Here is a 16,423-nt window from a genome sequence, read left to right as displayed (position 1 = left end):
AAAGGCATCAGGTCATTTGGCCAGTCATCTACCCTAAGGCCAGGGTTCAAGCTCAGTGTTGACAAGCACCACGGTCACGTGGGCCCACAGGCATCCAGAAAGGCCTGTTTGGACGAGCATTTGGTTCTGAAGTGTCCTTGCTCTTTAAAGTGTTTGGTTTTCCCTGAACTTTGAAGTCTTCCCTCATAATCTTCATTTAAACAGATATAATTTTAACTTAATGTCCTCTTTTTACCCCAATTTTCCCTGGTAGTGAACAACAGTGAGCCATGGAGCTGTATTTCGGTGAATACCAACATGTGCAGCAGGAATATGGTGTGCATCTGAGACTCGCAAGTGATGAAACCAAAAAATCAAGGAATTCCCAGCCCGCTAAGGTGGGCTCCTACGGTGTCAGTATTCGGGTCCAGGGGATCGATGGCCACCCCTACATAGTCCTCAATAACACAGAGCGGTGTCTGGCAGGCACGTCTTTTTCTGAAAATGGGCCATCATTTCCGTCTCCAGTGACAAGTAACCTGCCTCTCCATTCCAGCAATGGATCTGTGCTCGAGGAGAACAGTGCAGAAGAACTGCAGCTGCCCGAAAACCCATATGCCCCACCCGGCCCAGTAAGAAACCTGAAACAGCCCTCTCTCTTTGAGGGCAAGAATGGAGTTCTAGATCACAAAGGGGAAGCGATGAAGCCATCCCCCGTGCTGAACTTTCAGAGGCATCCAGAGCTTTTACAGCCCTATGATCCTGAAAAGAATGAGTTGAACTTACAAAATCACCAGCCTCCTGCGAGTAATTGGCTAAAAGCTTTCGCAGAAGAAGGGACCAACAATAAGAAGGTTTGGACTTGCTCGTCCAAACCTAGCCATTCCCAGCCGACCAGACCTCCCTCGGAAGACCCGGCCAGATCCAGCGTGACGGCCATTCGACTGTGCAGCTCCGTGGTCATTGATGACCCCAAGAAGCAGACCTCGGTGTGCGTGAACGTTCAGAGCTGCAGCAAGGAGGGGCTGGCAGAGGAGGCCCTTGCCCCTAGCGGGAGGCCCCTACCCACCCACAGCGCGCACACCCACCCGGAAGCCAAGAAAACCAGGCCCGACGTGCTTCCGTTCCGGCGCCAGGACTCAGCCGGGCCCGTGCTGGATGGAGCCCGGTCCCGGAGGTCATCCTCATCGTCCACAACTCCCACTTCGGCCAACTCTTTGTACAGATTTTTACTCGATGACCAAGAATGTGCCATCCATGCCGACAATGTGAATCGTCATGAGAACAGAAGGTATATCCCCTTCTTGCCCGGAACTGGACGGGATATTGATACGGGGTCGATTCCTGGCGTGGATCAGTTAATTGAAAAATTTGACCAAAAACCTGGGCTGCAGAGAAGAGGCAGGTCTGGGAAGCGAAACAGGATCAACCCAGAAGACAGGAAAAGGTCCCGAAGCGTGGATAGTGCATTTCCTTTCGGTCTCCAAGGGAACTCGGAGTACCTGACCGAATTCAGCAGAAACCTGGGCAAGTCCAGCGAACACCTGCTGCGGCCGTCGCAGGTGTGCCCGCAGAGGGCACAGGCGCAGGAGCACGGGGGGAGGCAGGGCGGAGGGCGCGCCTTCGCCAGGCTGCAGGGAGCCCAGCCCAGGCCGCCCCTGCAGAACAAAGATGGGAAAGTTCCAGAAAACAAAGGTGGTCAGGAAAGTCCGACTGGGCGCACATCCTCCCTCCCGGCACAGACTAAGAAGGGGGAGGAAATCAAAACAGCCACCGCTACGTTGATGTTACAGAATCGGGCACTAGCAACTTCCCCGGACTCAGGTACCAAGAGGATTTCTGTGAAGACATTTACTTCCACCTCAAATACTCAGGTAATACTGGTGGGAGTCTTTTTGTTCCTTCTAAGTGGTGTATCAATACATCCTGGCTGGAGGAATACATATCTTCCATCCTGAGTCAGTAATTGCACCACCTTGAATCAGTAATAGTTTTTAGAGTTTTCCCCCTAGCAGTACATTATGACCTACTGCTAATCGCTTGGTTTTCTAAGTAAATTCAAGTACCACTAGATTCCTGTTGTGTCCTTGTTTGTAAAGTAACTTGTCAAACACTATAGAGAGGCTCGATTTTTCTTTTCGTGTATGTGTAAAATCTGAAAGTATGCAGAATTTGTTTCCAAAACAAGAGGCTCCGTACTTAGGTTTATTTAGATGTATTAATTTTCCTCATGACATTGAGTGACTGGATTAATTTCTGTCCTGAGAAATTAGGTTAATCCTAATTTAGGTTTATCCTGAAGTGATGGAATTTATTTATGTGGTCCAGTTAGTGTTTTGGTAGTAACAGTAAAAAATAATGGTAATGATAAAAATGATACTAAGGTTGGTAAGTGCCAGGCACTCTTTGTTATGTATTATAGGATCGCACCAACCCTATGAAGGTAGGTACTATTAACTTCTATTTACAGGCAAGAAAATTGAGGTGAGAAAAAGTTAAGTAACTTGCCCAAGGTTACAGAGCTACTAAGTGGTGGAACCAGTTGTAATGAGCATCCTTACCCGAGGAATCCTTTCTGGGAAGCAGGAATGTGTTTGGAAGCTTCTGCTGTGGGGTTTTGCCTTCTTCTTGGAAGCAGCATCCTGTGATCTAATAACAAACATTGTGTTCCAGGCCACACCGGATCTGTTAAAAGGCCAGCAAGAACTCACTCAGCAAACCAATGAGGAGACGGCCAAGCAGATACTTTACAATTACCTCAAAGAAGGGTTAGTGATTTTCCTTCAAGGAACAAAGTATCGTCCTTCCTGGTGGGCGTCTTAATTTTCTTTTCTGAGACCTTGTGTTTTACCCTCCCTTCCTGCCCTGTGTGAGCCATTTCGGGGTGCAGACTCCATGGCTGGAGTTGTCATAAAAGCATTTAAGTCTTGGGTGGAGGAGGGTGAAGAGCAGGGGAAGGAAGTGTGGGGAAGAACATCCTACTTTAAAAGTTAAAAATGAATATGTTTTAAAAATGATTGTTTACTGTTTCAGAAACAAATTCAAAGATAGGAGGAGTGTCTACTATTCAGTTTTAAACTGAGTGTTGTCGCCTTGAGTTCGTATGCACACAGGGGTAATCAGTCATCCCTTATTAGAAGTTACAAATAAAAACACCTCCTCCCCTCCCCAGAGTTGACGTTGGCCAGGAGCCCCTGCTTCCATTATTTTTAAAGCATGTATGAGTCATTTAAAAGCAGTGCTTTCCACTTACTTATCTGGGGGGATGAGTTTGAATAATCTGGTTTTCAGTCCTTACTTAGATACCAACTGAGCTGGAATTCTAGGCCAGGAATTTGAAGTTTCTGTTTCAGTTCTCTCATCAGATATGATTAAAAAGAAGAAAAGCTTTATAGTCTGACATGACTGAAAGTCACTTGGCAAATACTCATTGGTATCAGAACACTTCACAGTTTTATATTGTGCCTTACAATTTTCTGTCAGTAATATAGAGCTGACAGAATCATTCAAAATATAAGATAGGGGCTCTTCTGAAAAAAGAAAAAGTAAAGAGATTCTTCTAGCTAAGAACTTTTATTAGTGTCTTTCTGTGAAGGGTTTTACCATGAGAAGATTAAGGTAGGAGAACTTCTAACATTTAAAATTCTTTCTCTACATTCTTTTATTTTTTTGGCCCATGATTTATTGAGAGACTGGTGGGACAGACTTTAGTGGGAGGCACCTTTTTAAGGAAACTTACTTCAAAATTTTTTCCCCTGTGCTTCCTGGTGGCGCCAGTGGTTAAGAATCCTCCTGCCAATGCAGGGGACATGGGTTCGAGTCCTGGTCTGGGAAGATCCCACATGCTGTGGAGCAACTAAGCCCGTGCACCACAACTACTGAGCCTGCGCTCTAGAGCCCGTGAGCCACAACTGCTGAGCCCATGTGCCATAACTACTGAAGCCCGTGTGCCTAAGAGCCCGTGCTTTGCAACAAGAGAAGCCACCGCAATGAGAAGCCGGCGCTCCAAAACGAAGAGGAGCCCCCGCTCACTGCAGCTAGAGAAAGCCCGTGCGCAGCAACAAAGATCCAACGCAGCCAAAAATAAATAAATAAATAAAATAAATTTTTAAAAAAAGAAAGAAAATAAGGGGAGAGATCCCCCTCCGTTTAAAAAAATTTTTTTCCCTAAGTGCCAGGTATGTGTGATGGAAGGTAGTCCTTAATAGAACTTTATCTGACCATTACCTATGAAAGTCTAGACAAAGGGCAGCTGTGTTAACAACCTTGGCTTGGGGGATTATTTTTTTAAACAAAGGCTAAAACAAGTTAAGATCACGGTGGATCATTCCTAGCGTGACACACATACAGGAGAGATTCCTTGTTGGAGTGAATATATGTCATTTGAATCAGGCAAGCAACAAATTACTAAATTTTTATTGGATGTTATTTCCAAGCTTATTTAGAATGTGCTTGTGTCTCTTTCACATGTTTGGAAATGGGAAACCCCTCTCCCAAATCAGGTGGTAACATTGAACAATTTGTCTGGAGAAAAATACACCATCTATCCTGCTCTCCTCACACTGGTTGTGTCTGCAGCCTTAATTAATTCACGCCTCTTGTGATTTATCTTCTTAAAGGGCTTGCTGTTTGTGTGTCGTGGCACATAAAATAGTTTGAGGCCAACGGTTGTGCCCTCATTGTATTTTTTTCCAGAAGCACCGATAATGATGATGCTACTAAGAGGAAGGTCAACCTGGTCTTTGAGAAAATCCAGACTTTGAAGTCTCGAGCAGCAGGGAGCACACAAGGAAATAATCAAGTAAGGCGAAGCTTTGTATTTTGTAGAGGGCATTTCACATGGAACCTGGCAAACAAATCGCTTTCTGCAGTCTGTACTTTTGGTTACAGTAGTTAGTGGGAAGTCTCCTGAGTAGTAAGCAGTACCGAAGATGGAACAGCATGTTTTAAATATTGCTAATTTGCACCCGGCCTTTTTTCTAGAAAGTTTTTTGCGGTACGCGGGCTTCTCACTACTGTGGCCTCTCCCGCTGCGGAGCCCAGGCTCCGGACACGCAGGCCCAGCGGCCATGGCCCACGGGCACAGCTGCCCTGCGGCATGTGGGATCCCCCCGGACTGGGGCACGAACCCGCGTCCCCTGCATCGGCAGGCGGACTCTCAACCACTGCGCCACCAGGGAAGCCCTTCTTTATCATTACTTTTTTTTGAGAAAGTTTTTAAGAAATTTTATTTTTAAAAAAATCTATAAAATATAACAGGATGAAACAATAGGTGGTAAAAATTTAGAAAGGGAAAAGAATAGGACGAATGAAATGAAGCATGGGATGGAGAACCCTAGTGCTATCGTAGGCAGGTTTGAAAAGTATGAACGGGCTTGGACCCAAGTTCTCAAACTTCAGAGAATAAGAAATAAGAGAATCAAACTAGAGAATACGGAAGAGAGACTGGTGGGCTGACCAGCATGGGCTGAAGGGAAAGGAAGGAGTAGAGTGGGGCTAAATTCTTTTTTAAAAAACTGCCTGTTTAATTTATTGTACTGAATTTTAGTTAGGACTTGGAGATTTTTTTTTAAAGGAGGACTCATCCCCTATTTGATGAACATGTACTATATGGTAGACATACCTTATGCCATGAAAGGAAGCAGCATTTAAGAGGGACGACTAAAATCTTGTCCCTCAATTCTATGCCACCTTGAATGCCGCATTTCTTGCTTGGGCATCTTTCCTTTTCCTTTCTGGGGGGAATTCTGCACTGGAAGGAAAGAAGATACCCAGGGGCAGGTAACAGGGAGTTGGTCTGTTGCTTCTTTTTTAACTTTGGAAACGTATGAATAAAGGATATTTATAGGCATCAACTACCCTTTTTTCTCTACTGTTCCGTATTCCCCTTGCACTCAGTTAACCCATGACTGCTGCTCTGGCATCAAATAAAAACATTTTTCAGTTTATCCTTAGAAATAAAATTTTAAATATATAAACATTTTATTAGATATCTTTATAGAGATGTATTTTATTATATATTGTGTATTGATATTATAAATATATAAAATATTTTTATGTATGCACACACACAGTTCCCACTGGGGAACCTTTAAATTATACACCTTGCTTATAGGCAGGTTTCAGGAACTCTACACAGTTTTTTAAATTGGGTTAGGATTTTTTTTGCTAAATCTATAAAATCCAAATCATTACCATTACTGTTGCTTTGCATTAACCTGCATATTCTCCTGCAGAATGCATCCTTTGGTCTTGATGCTAAGATTGTCATTGTGGTTCCAGACTAGGGTATCCAGCCTAAACTGGGGAAGTTGGGGTAGCCCTTCTGGAGTCGATAACACTAATGATGTCTCAAAAGATCATAGAATTCTCCCAGAGAGGGGAAGCAGGGAGTTCTAGGTAGAGGGAACAGAACAAAAAACATAAAATATGAAGAGGTGTCTGCTTCCTGTGTTTAGGGGACTAGAGGTAATTTAGTGTAGCTGGAGAAGAGAGCTAGGATATGGGGACCACGCACCAGGTAGGCAGGACCTTGTAGATCATGTCAATTTTCATTTCAAGCCCAAGGTGATAGGCTTCCCATGATGGACTTTAAACAGCAATGAGTAGTGTCGTATTTATAAAAATTCATTTCTTTGTAGTTTTTGGAGAGAGGTAAGATTAGAGGATGGGGGACCAGTTAAGCAACAGCTGCTTCTTAATCGAGCCAGAGATAATGAGACGATGAACTTAGGTTCTTAGACTTGTGGCTGTGATCACAGTGCCGTGACTGCTTAATTGCCCACATTTTCCCACTCCCCTTCTCTCTCACTTTATGAATCTGATTGTTTGCTGGCAAAGGTTTTGGAGTTTTATATTTTGGTGTCAGTTAAGTGATTTCGTGCAAGAGAACCCTCTCCCTTAATGGGCTAAGACCACATTGGAAAGCCACGAAGCAGGCAGTTTTTGTTTGGGAAAGAACAATCTACAATTTCCCTCCTTGGGTTAGATTTACATTTCTAAGATAGATTGTTCTCATTTTGCCTAAGAAAATTGGAAGTGCTGTGTTTCTGTTGACTGTTGGTTTCTGGTCTGCTTCATAGGAGTAGATGAGGAAGTACCTCATTCTAAGTTCATGCATGACTCACACCTGGATTCAGGTGCATGAGAGCCAAGACACTGCCTTTTTTGGTTTTGATTTCTGGTTTTGATTTCTGCTTTTACCTTTTCCCCTCCCTTTTAGTTGGAGTTTCCTAACCACTTTGCTGTAGGATTTTAGCCGAATCCTTTTGAGAGTGTCATCTTGTTGTTAATGTTCATGCAAGAAAAAAATAAAGCATGTTGAACACTTAGGATATTTTTGCAATTAATCGTAGGCTTGTAATTCTTCATCTGAAGTCAAAGATCTCTTGGAACAGAAAAACAAGTTGACCACAGAAGTGGCTGAACTTCAGAGACAGCTTCAACTAGAAGTCAAGGTATCTGATTTTTCTTTATGCTATTTTATTCTGTTCCGTCTTGATTGATAAAGAATATTTTAAGTACCTTGGGTTGCCCAAGTGAAGTGAAAACAAATTTTTTTTCCAAAAGAAACATTCTTCCCATCACTGAGCAAATTCCTGTATATTTAGTTCCTGCTGCCCAAAGAACTTCTTTTTTAAGTAACCAAAGGACATAGAGAATGTTGGCTTTGACAGAGTAATAGAAATGCTGTTGGATTCAGACAGGCAAATTGGAAACTAAATGTATATAAAACATCTGGACTAAGTAATAGAAAGAGCAGAATGTGATTTAGCTGTGTTTGTGTTTCTCTTTTAGAAGTATTACAGTTCATTAAGTGTTTAGTATTCTTTCTAGTTGCGAACTCCCATGCCTTTATTACATAGTTCCATCAAGTTGTTTAATAATCTAAGTGCGGAGACATGGAGTCCATCAGAGATTAGAAGGAGGCTTCAGTGGGATGACATTAATGTACGGTGGAGGTACTTTAACATCACATATTCTTATTAGAATCAGCAGAACATCAAAGAAGAGAGAGAGAGAGTGAAAGCAAACTTAGAAGCACTCCAAAGTCAACATGAAAGCAAGGTAGAAGAGAATGCCGAGCTGCAGCGGCGGCTGGAGGGAAGTGAAGGGGAGCTCCGGAGACACCTGGAGGAGTAAGTTCTGGCCCAGAGCCTGTGCTCTTCCTGGTTTCCTGCACCAATGGAGCCAGACACTTTTTTTTTTTTTTAATTAATTAATTAATTTTTGGCTGGATTGGGTCTTCATTGCTGCGTGCGGGCTTTCTCTAGTTGCGGCGAGCGGGGGCTACTCTTTGTTGCGGTGCGTGGGCTTCTCATTGCGGTGGCTTCTCTTGTTGTGGAGCACGGGCTCTAGGTGCGTGGGCTTCAGTAGTTGTGGCTCACAGGCTCTAGAGCTCAGGCTCAGTAGTTATGGTGCACGAGCTTATTTGCTCCGAGGCACGTGTGATCTTGCTGGAACAGGGCTCAAACCCGTGTCCCCTGTATTGGCAGGTGGATTCTTAACCACTGCGCCACCACGGAAGCCCAAGCCAGATCGTTTTTGTCCGTTTAATTCTGCCCAACCTTCCAGATCTTTATAGGGCTGCTGACCCTTCCTTTTCTCCCTCTTATTCTTATAAAATTATAAAACTGGTGACGTGTAGCCTGCTAAGCAGAATGAATTTAATAATTTAAAAATTCTTTGTGTAACCTCAAAGGATATTTGTAAAGTTTCAGCCCTTAGAGTAGATCTCAGAGCAGCCAAGTGAGAAGCAAGGAATGCTGAGTGGTGATATCTAAGGACAGATCTCAAAGAGCCTGGGCCCAGTCTCTAAAAAGCATGTGTCACATGACCTCCACAGTCTCCCACGTTCTGAATTTTGTCCTGGATGGTGCCGACCAATTTTTTATTTTTTTTTGCGGTACGCGGGCCTCTCACTGCTACGGTCTCTCCCGCTGTGGAGCACAGGCTCCGGGCGCGCAGGCTCAGCGGCCACAGCTCACGGGCCCAGCCGCTCCGCGGCATGCGGGATCCTCCCGGACCGGGGCACGAACCCGCGTCCCCTGCATCGGCAGGTGAACTCCCAACCACTGCGCCACCAGGGAAGCCCAGTGCTGACCAATTTTGTGACCAGTGCTTATATACTTCTTTTGGGTCTTCAGAGAAGGAAAGACAAGGGCAAGATGGCCCTGCCATCGTGTTGTGTTAAAATCTGTGACAAGAGGATTTGAAACGAAGGTGTGAAAATAGATGGTGCCATGAAGCCCACTGGCCATGACAGAAGCCTTAAGTGAGAGGTTAAGCAGGAGTGAAGTCTAGAGGGAAATTCAAGAAAAACAGGACATTATATCATAAAAGCATTTGATTACCTTTGCCATTTTGATGGTGTAGTGTTTGCTTTTGAAACATTCTTAGAGGTTAATTTCAGAAAAGAGGTTGGTAAGAAAAAAATCAAAATTTAGAGTGCAGTAAAGACTTTACAAAATAAAAGGTAGAATAGTTGTGAGTTCCATTTAGAGCAGAGGTTGGCAAACTTTTTCTGTCAGATAGTAAATGCTTTAGGGTTTATGGGCCATATGGTCTTTGTTGGAACTGTTCAATTCTACCATTGTATTGTGCAAACGACCATAAACAATACATAAATGAATGAGCATGGCTGTGTTCCAGTAAAACTTTATTTACAAAACCAGGCAGTGGGCCAGATTGGCTCATGGGCCATAATTTGCTAACTCTCCTGGTCTAGAGTACAGGGGATGGGGTGGAGTAGGCTGGTAGGGAGTGGGGTGGCTTTAATGAAAACATTTATTATAAAAGTTCTGCTCTTTTTCCTGATTCCTTGTCTTCTATGTCCAAATTTTAGTACTCCGTGATCTCCTTTTGGGGAGGAAATGTCGCTGTATAACCTTTCCCATTACATTGGTTTGAGTTCTCACTTGTCTTCTTGTTGGGCAAATTAGACTGTAGACATGAGTTCTTACCGGTGCCTTTCTGGTTTGTGATTTTCTGTTCAGTGCAGAACAGAAAATGGGAGGCTCCTTGGGGATTTAGGTGACTCTGCTTGATAATCTGAAGCTCTGAAAGCAGACTGGATGAAAATAAGCAGAGGCCAGGAGAAACTCTCTCATGGGCTTCTTTCCTGCCAGGCTGTTCCAGGTGAAGATGGAACGAGAACAGCACCAGACTGAGATCAGGGATCTCCAGGACCAGCTCTCAGAAATGCATGATGAATTGGACAGTGCTAAACAATCCGAGGACAGGGAGAAAGGGGCTCTGATTGAGGTAAGCGGGGCTGGGGTCAGGTGACAAGAGAGGCCCCGTCTGCCTGGACAGTATGGGATGGGTGGGGGAACTGGGAGCCATACTCTGTTGTGTGTTTGTTCTACCTGTCCCTATGTTCCCTTCTGTGAGAGCATCATATGCAATAGTTTGTCTTAGGAGAATTTTCAGCTGTACAGAAAAATAGAATAATGTGTTAACTGCCGTAGAGTCCCAATCCAAATCCAACAGTTATCAACATGTTGCCATATTTACTCCATTTTTTTCTTCTCTCCATCCATTCATTTTTCTTTTTTTCATTCATCTATCCATCTTTTTTTTAAGTTAATTTTCATTGGAGTATCGTTGCTTTATATCTATTCATCTTTGCTGAACCATTTCAAAGTAATTTATAGATAAAACCACGTCTCACCCCTAAACTTTTCAGTATGCATTTGAATAATTAGGGAATTTTCTTATAACCACAATACTATTATCACATCTGCAAAGTTAATTCCTATGTTGTATTATATACAATATATGGTCTTTCTTCATCATTTGCCAGTTGTTGTTTTTCCCCCAAGCCAGAATCCAGTCAGGAATCCCACATTGCTTTCATTATTCTCTCTCTCAGAGTTCACTTTTCTTAGTATAGCCTCTGTTGTCCCTGCATCCCCTACTCCTTGCTCTTTTTCTCCCATCCCACTTCTGTTTTGTTTTTTTCTTTTTTTTTTTTTTTTTTTTGCAGTATGTGGGCCTCTCACTGCGGTGGCCTCTCCTGTTGCAGAGCAGAGGCTCCGGACGTGCAGGCTCAGCGGCCATGGCTCACGGGGCCAGCCGCTCTGCGGCATGTGGGATCTTCCCGGACCGGGGCACGAACCCGTGTCCCCTGCATCGGCAGGCGGACTCTCTCAACCACTGCACCACCAGGGAAGCCCTTTTTTCCTACATTTTTATTTGTTTCCCTATACATTGACAGATTTCATCTATAATGTAGGAGCAAATATAGTGTGTCTATAGTTTTGATACGTGCTTTTAAAAGTTAATACGTCAGAAATATTTTTCTTTATGATACTTTATAGTCTTCATATGTCATTTTTAAGAAGATACCCCACAATATGCTTAACCATCCTCCAATATTTAAGTTGTTTCTTTTTTTTTAAAATATGAGAAAATATGTTGAATTTTTTATATGTATCCTTTTACTTCTTTAGAAAAATTTCCTAAGGAGAGAAATGTCACTGAACAGGTTATGACTTTTGATAAAAATGTAGCTTCAGGGCTTCCCTGGTGGTGCAGTGGTTGAGAGTCCGCCTGCCGATGCGGGGGACACGGGTTCGTGCCCCGGTCCGGGAGGATCCCACATGCTGCGGAGCGGCTGGGCCCGTGAGCCATGGCTGCTGAGCCTGTGCGTCCGGAGCCTGTGCTCCGCAACGGGAGAGGCCACAACAGTGAGAGGCCCACGTACCGCCAAAAAAAAAAAAAAAAAAAGGTAACTTCAGAAACATTTAAATAGAAGGTAAGACTTTGCCATAGTCTGTGATTCCTTGTGTGGACACCTCACTGATTCTAAAAGGGAAAGATATTATCTTAACTATCAGGAAGTCTCTTAAGTTGCTGAATTTTCCTAGTAACTAAAACCTAAAATTGTTAGTTGTCCTTTCCTCAGGTATTTTCTATCCTTTTAGATTCTCTGTTTTAGTGCATTTGAGCTTGCTCTGATTTGCTATTTCTTTTTCATTGAAGAGCATATCATCTTTGCTTCTTCCCACATTTCATGCCTAGCATAGTGCCAGGCAACAGAGCAAATGAATAAATAAATTTCAATATTTAAATTAATTTTAGGGACTTCCCTGGTGGTCCAGAGGTTAAGACTCTGTGCTTCCAATGCAAGGGGCACAGGTTCGATCCCTAGTTGGGGAACTAAGATCCCACATGCTGTGCTGTGTGGCCAAAGGAGAAAAGAAAAAAAAAAGATAAATTATTTTAAAAATGCCACCACTAAAAAAAAAAAGGGAATAATTCTGAAATGAACTGTAGCTTCTTTGCCTCTTTGAACACAGTATAGTGAGCATATATTAACTGAACATAACTAGCTTTTTGACTTATAGTGGTAACTGGGATATGAGCTTCAGCTTTGGTGATGTGTTTTCAGGCACAGGCTAATAATGAGAGACTCAGGAAAGGGAAACAGCGTACATCTTTTCTTGAAAATGTTCCTGGTGTTGCTGGTCTTCTGGTTATTTGCCTCTTTCCTGTAATGGAAGCTATATCATCTATTGCTGCCTTTTGGCAAGAAAAGTTAGGACACAATTAGCTTCTCTATGCCAAAGTGGGTTTCTCCCCCTCTGGAAAATTGTCCTCACTCTTTTTATCAGTTTCCTTTGACGTGTCAGCAACATTTAAAAAACGATCTATGGATTCTATATCCCTAATAAAATAAACCCCGTCTCCTCGTCACTTTCAGTTTATTCTTCATATCTTAATAAAAAGTGGCCTGGGGGAATCTGATAACCAATTATAGTTGTAGCCAAGTTCTCCATGGCACTTGGCTTAGAACAGACTCTTAAACACAATGAACATTAAACACTTTTGCTTTTTAATGTTTGCAAAAGCTTGAAGGCCCTAAATTTTGTGAGGCCTGCATAATACATAAGATTTCTCATGAAATATCTTTTAATACTTCACATTCTGTCCAATAACATTGGGCCCCTATATGGAGTCAGTAAAGTAACATTAAGAGAGAATAAAATCATTTTAAAAAAAAAAGAAAGGAACGAAGGAAGGAAAAAAGGAAGAAATAGTAGAAAATATCCTGTTTTTTTAGGAGAAGTCAAATAATTGACCAAGAATAGGATGACTGTTATTTCTTAGTTAAACAACTGATGGTTCCGAATTTCTTTTTTAACTCAAGATACAAAAATAATTATAGGTCAAGTTTTCAGTCACTTCTTTGTCCATGAATATGTTTCCCTCTGTTCTTGGAGTGATGGGTAAACATGCGACATCTCTCTAAGCCTCATGACGGTGGGTTTTTCTAATTACCAAAGATTGTCTTTGATGGGAGCCTGTAGTGTTGACAGATGGGCCAACAGAATCTCATGGTGTTTTATCCCTGACATTTACCAAGATACAAGTACTTAGATATCAGTAAACTATTCTGGTTTTAAAATCCTATTGGTCTGGGGATAGGCTGTGCTCAGAAATGACATCTCTAGAATAATTATAAGCTTATTGTGTTGTGATGTTACTGAACATTATACACATTTTACTAAAGAAGCAACAGAAAAAATCATGTTTCTCATCAACTGTGTTACACTTTGTAGGCCATCCTTCTGGGGAAAAAAAATAACATAATTCTTTGGCAGCTATAGTTTTGATAAAAGACCTTTACTTTTCCTTTCAATGAGTGTGGGCCAGAGATAGGGACTCTGTAGAACTTCTGGGAAGCTTTTATGCAAAAGAGAGCCTAGATCAGTTTTGTTTTCTCATTTTGACATGGAATACCTGTGAGTAGGTGGTGTGTGAAGTGAAACTTTCTGTGGGCAGATGAGCTGCTACTCGGGACATTCTGGTCTGTGTCTTTTGGTGCCCCTGCTGTCAGGACAGCCACTGGCTGCTGCTAGTAACAGCTGGGGCCCAGAGCATGCTTCCTTTTCTTCTCAACTTTCCTTCTTGTCTTTTCAGGTTCTGGGCAGGTTTCTTTGCTCCTGTTTAGAAAGGTGGACCTCCTTACAAGCACTTGAGCAGAACTCAATACACCGTTCATTTGCATCTGAGAGACTGAGGAACTGCCCGCTCCTCAGACTTTCTTGAGTGTGTAGTTTTGTCGTCAGGCCTGCAGAGGCTGTGTAGTGAAGACAACGGGCATTGGTATCCGATATGGGTCCCAGTCTTCGCTCTCCCACTTATAAACTGCGTGATCTTAGGCATCTTAGCGTCTCGGAGCTCTAGTTTTTTGTTTTTTAAGTAATAATATTCATCTCCTATGTTGTTTTTTTTTTTTTTTTTCCGGTACGCGGGCCTCTCACTGTTGTGGCCTCTCCCGTTGCGGAGCACAGGCTCCGGACGCGCAGGCTCAGCGGCCATGGCTCACGGGCCCAGCCGCTCCACGGCATGTGGGATCTTCCCGGACCGGGGCACGAACCCGTGTCCCCTGCATCGGCAGGCGGACTCTCAACCACTGCGCCACCAGGGGAGCCCTCTCCTATGATTTTTAGAAATGCTTAGCGTAATTCTTATTATGTAGTAAGTACCAAACACAGTCAATTTTTTTAGCCTACCCTGTACCCACCCCCAAATACACATCCATACTAGGTCTCTATCTCTTGTACTTTCATGTGTGCAGCTAGCCTGGATGTGTATAGGTTTTGAAAGTAGATTCTGAGTGCCCAGAGTTTTCCTTTGTTTGCTTTGATTGGAGTCTACAGAGAGGCATGTGCATCTCTTATAGACGTTCACGAATATTTCGAGGTTTATATGTTTTCTCTCACTTCTTTGGCTTGATATAATTGGCAGTGAAGCCACCGAGGTGATGAAGTGAAGTTTTTGAAATCTCCCGTCCCTTTCGGTCTCTACCCTGGCAAGCTTCAGGTGCTACTCAGTGATACGGTGAGGTATAATCTGATTGGATTTGTGCAACAGAGTCCACTTAAGCAACAGCCCCAGACACAGATAACAGCATGTTGGTGTAGAATGGACCATAAAAACAGGTTCTTGACATGCATTGGTGGCAGTACACAAAAGGCAACACAAAACACAGATATATCCGGGAAAAGATAAGTGTGGGAAGAGGAACTGACTTATCGTTAAAACAATTGAGAAATGTGTGAAAATAAGAGCAGGAAACGGGGGTAGGCTCGCAAGGGCAATTGTGAAGAAGCTGGCAGGAGGCTCCAGGAAGGCCTAGAGAGATAGCCAATAGCAACAGTGATGCGAGGGCGGGGGGGCGGTTTGTGGGTGTTTCTAATATCCCTAAGGAGGGACTGGACAGTGGGAAGCACAGGGCATCTCCTTTGACAAATATCAGGACGGGGGTATATTTTCATAAAATTACTTATGTGTTCTGTGTTTGGTGCTTTGGAAGAGCCAGAGTTGCTCTAGTTGCCTAGACGAGTCTCTGGAAGTTTCTTCTAAGCTTATTAGTGCTTGCTAGCTAGATTCTTGAAGGACTAATTCTTAGTCTGTGCAATGCAGCTCTATCCTGGGATTGCAGAGGCTCCCCTGGTTTAATGGATGTGCATGCCTAGAGTAAAGGAAAGAGATTCCATTGTCAGTTATTCTTAACTTGATACAGGTAGTTTCATCCCCTCATCAGTGACCCACTTCTTAAATGGAAAGTAGTGTATCATCTCTGAGGCCTCGGGTCCCAGGTGGCAACCATTCCTTCAGTTCGCCAGGAGCTCCAAGAGGACAGGATGCGTATTTACTTAGAAGCTGCCAGTGAAAGAATAGACGAGTTTAGAATTCTGACATCTCCAGACTCCTGCTGTACTGCCCATGTTAATTTATTTATGTCCAGAACAGGCCCACTCCCAATATCATTGATCCGTGCATCAGAAATATAAATCAGATCTATGTCCTTTTTTCAAGGAGCTGATAATCTAGCAAGAGAGATAGGAAAATAAAATCTAGATACAAGGACTGCACGGTAAAAGTATTAAGTGCTATGAGAAGCACAGCTTAAGTGCGGTGGGTATTCAGGAAGGGGATTCAAGGAAGACTTCTTGAAGGAGGTCATACAGTATCTGAGTCTTGAGAGGTTTTCTGAAAGGCAGAGAGACATGGGACCGAGAGGGACGAAGGGCATCCCAGACAGAGGATGCTGTGTGGGTGATGGCATAGAGGCTACAGGTGAGAAACTGGAGGTTGGGAGCTGTTGGGCAGCTCTTGCAAACCACCTGGGCTGGAGTTGGTGAGAGCCTCAACCAGAGAGGTGAGGGAAAGGATCTAAGATGTTACAGAACTAACTTTTTGGTTGTGAGGGACAAGGACGAGAGAGATCAAAGTCGCTGCCAGGCTCCTGAGCAGGCACTGCCGTTCCAAAGAAGAGGAGAGGAAGGGACTTGAAAAATTCATTGAGAGGGCTTCCCTGGTGGCGCAGTGGTTGAGAGTCCGCCTGCCGATGCAGGGGACACTGGTTCATGCCCTGGTCTGGGAGGATCCCACATGCCGCGGAGCGGCTGGGCCCGTGAGCCATGGCCGC

The 16,423-nt window shown here is 43.5% G+C and overlaps 1 protein-coding gene across 1 annotated transcript in view; it reads left to right on the top strand.

The window, feature by feature from the left end:
• Positions 1-16,423, top strand: part of CGNL1 (cingulin like 1) — a 154,179-nt gene that overhangs the window by 55,237 nt on the left and 82,519 nt on the right. The window contains exons 2-7 of the mRNA XM_089907163.1: positions 254-1,853; positions 2,653-2,747; positions 4,675-4,780; positions 7,335-7,436; positions 7,969-8,117; positions 10,107-10,242. Coding sequence (XP_089763289.1) covers positions 270-1,853; positions 2,653-2,747; positions 4,675-4,780; positions 7,335-7,436; positions 7,969-8,117; positions 10,107-10,242 — 2,172 coding nt within the window. The 5' untranslated portion in view covers positions 254-269. The remainder of the gene's footprint in view (positions 1-253; positions 1,854-2,652; positions 2,748-4,674; positions 4,781-7,334; positions 7,437-7,968; positions 8,118-10,106; positions 10,243-16,423) is intronic.

This window comes from Delphinapterus leucas, chromosome 2, assembly GCF_059928025.1.
Source record: "Delphinapterus leucas isolate spDelLeu-1000000601 "Yukka" chromosome 2, BTC_Dleu_Yukka2, whole genome shotgun sequence".
NCBI lineage: Eukaryota > Metazoa > Chordata > Mammalia > Artiodactyla > Monodontidae > Delphinapterus > Delphinapterus leucas.
Note: the sequence above shows the minus strand (reverse complement) of the source record. Positions and strands in the feature narration are given on the sequence as shown.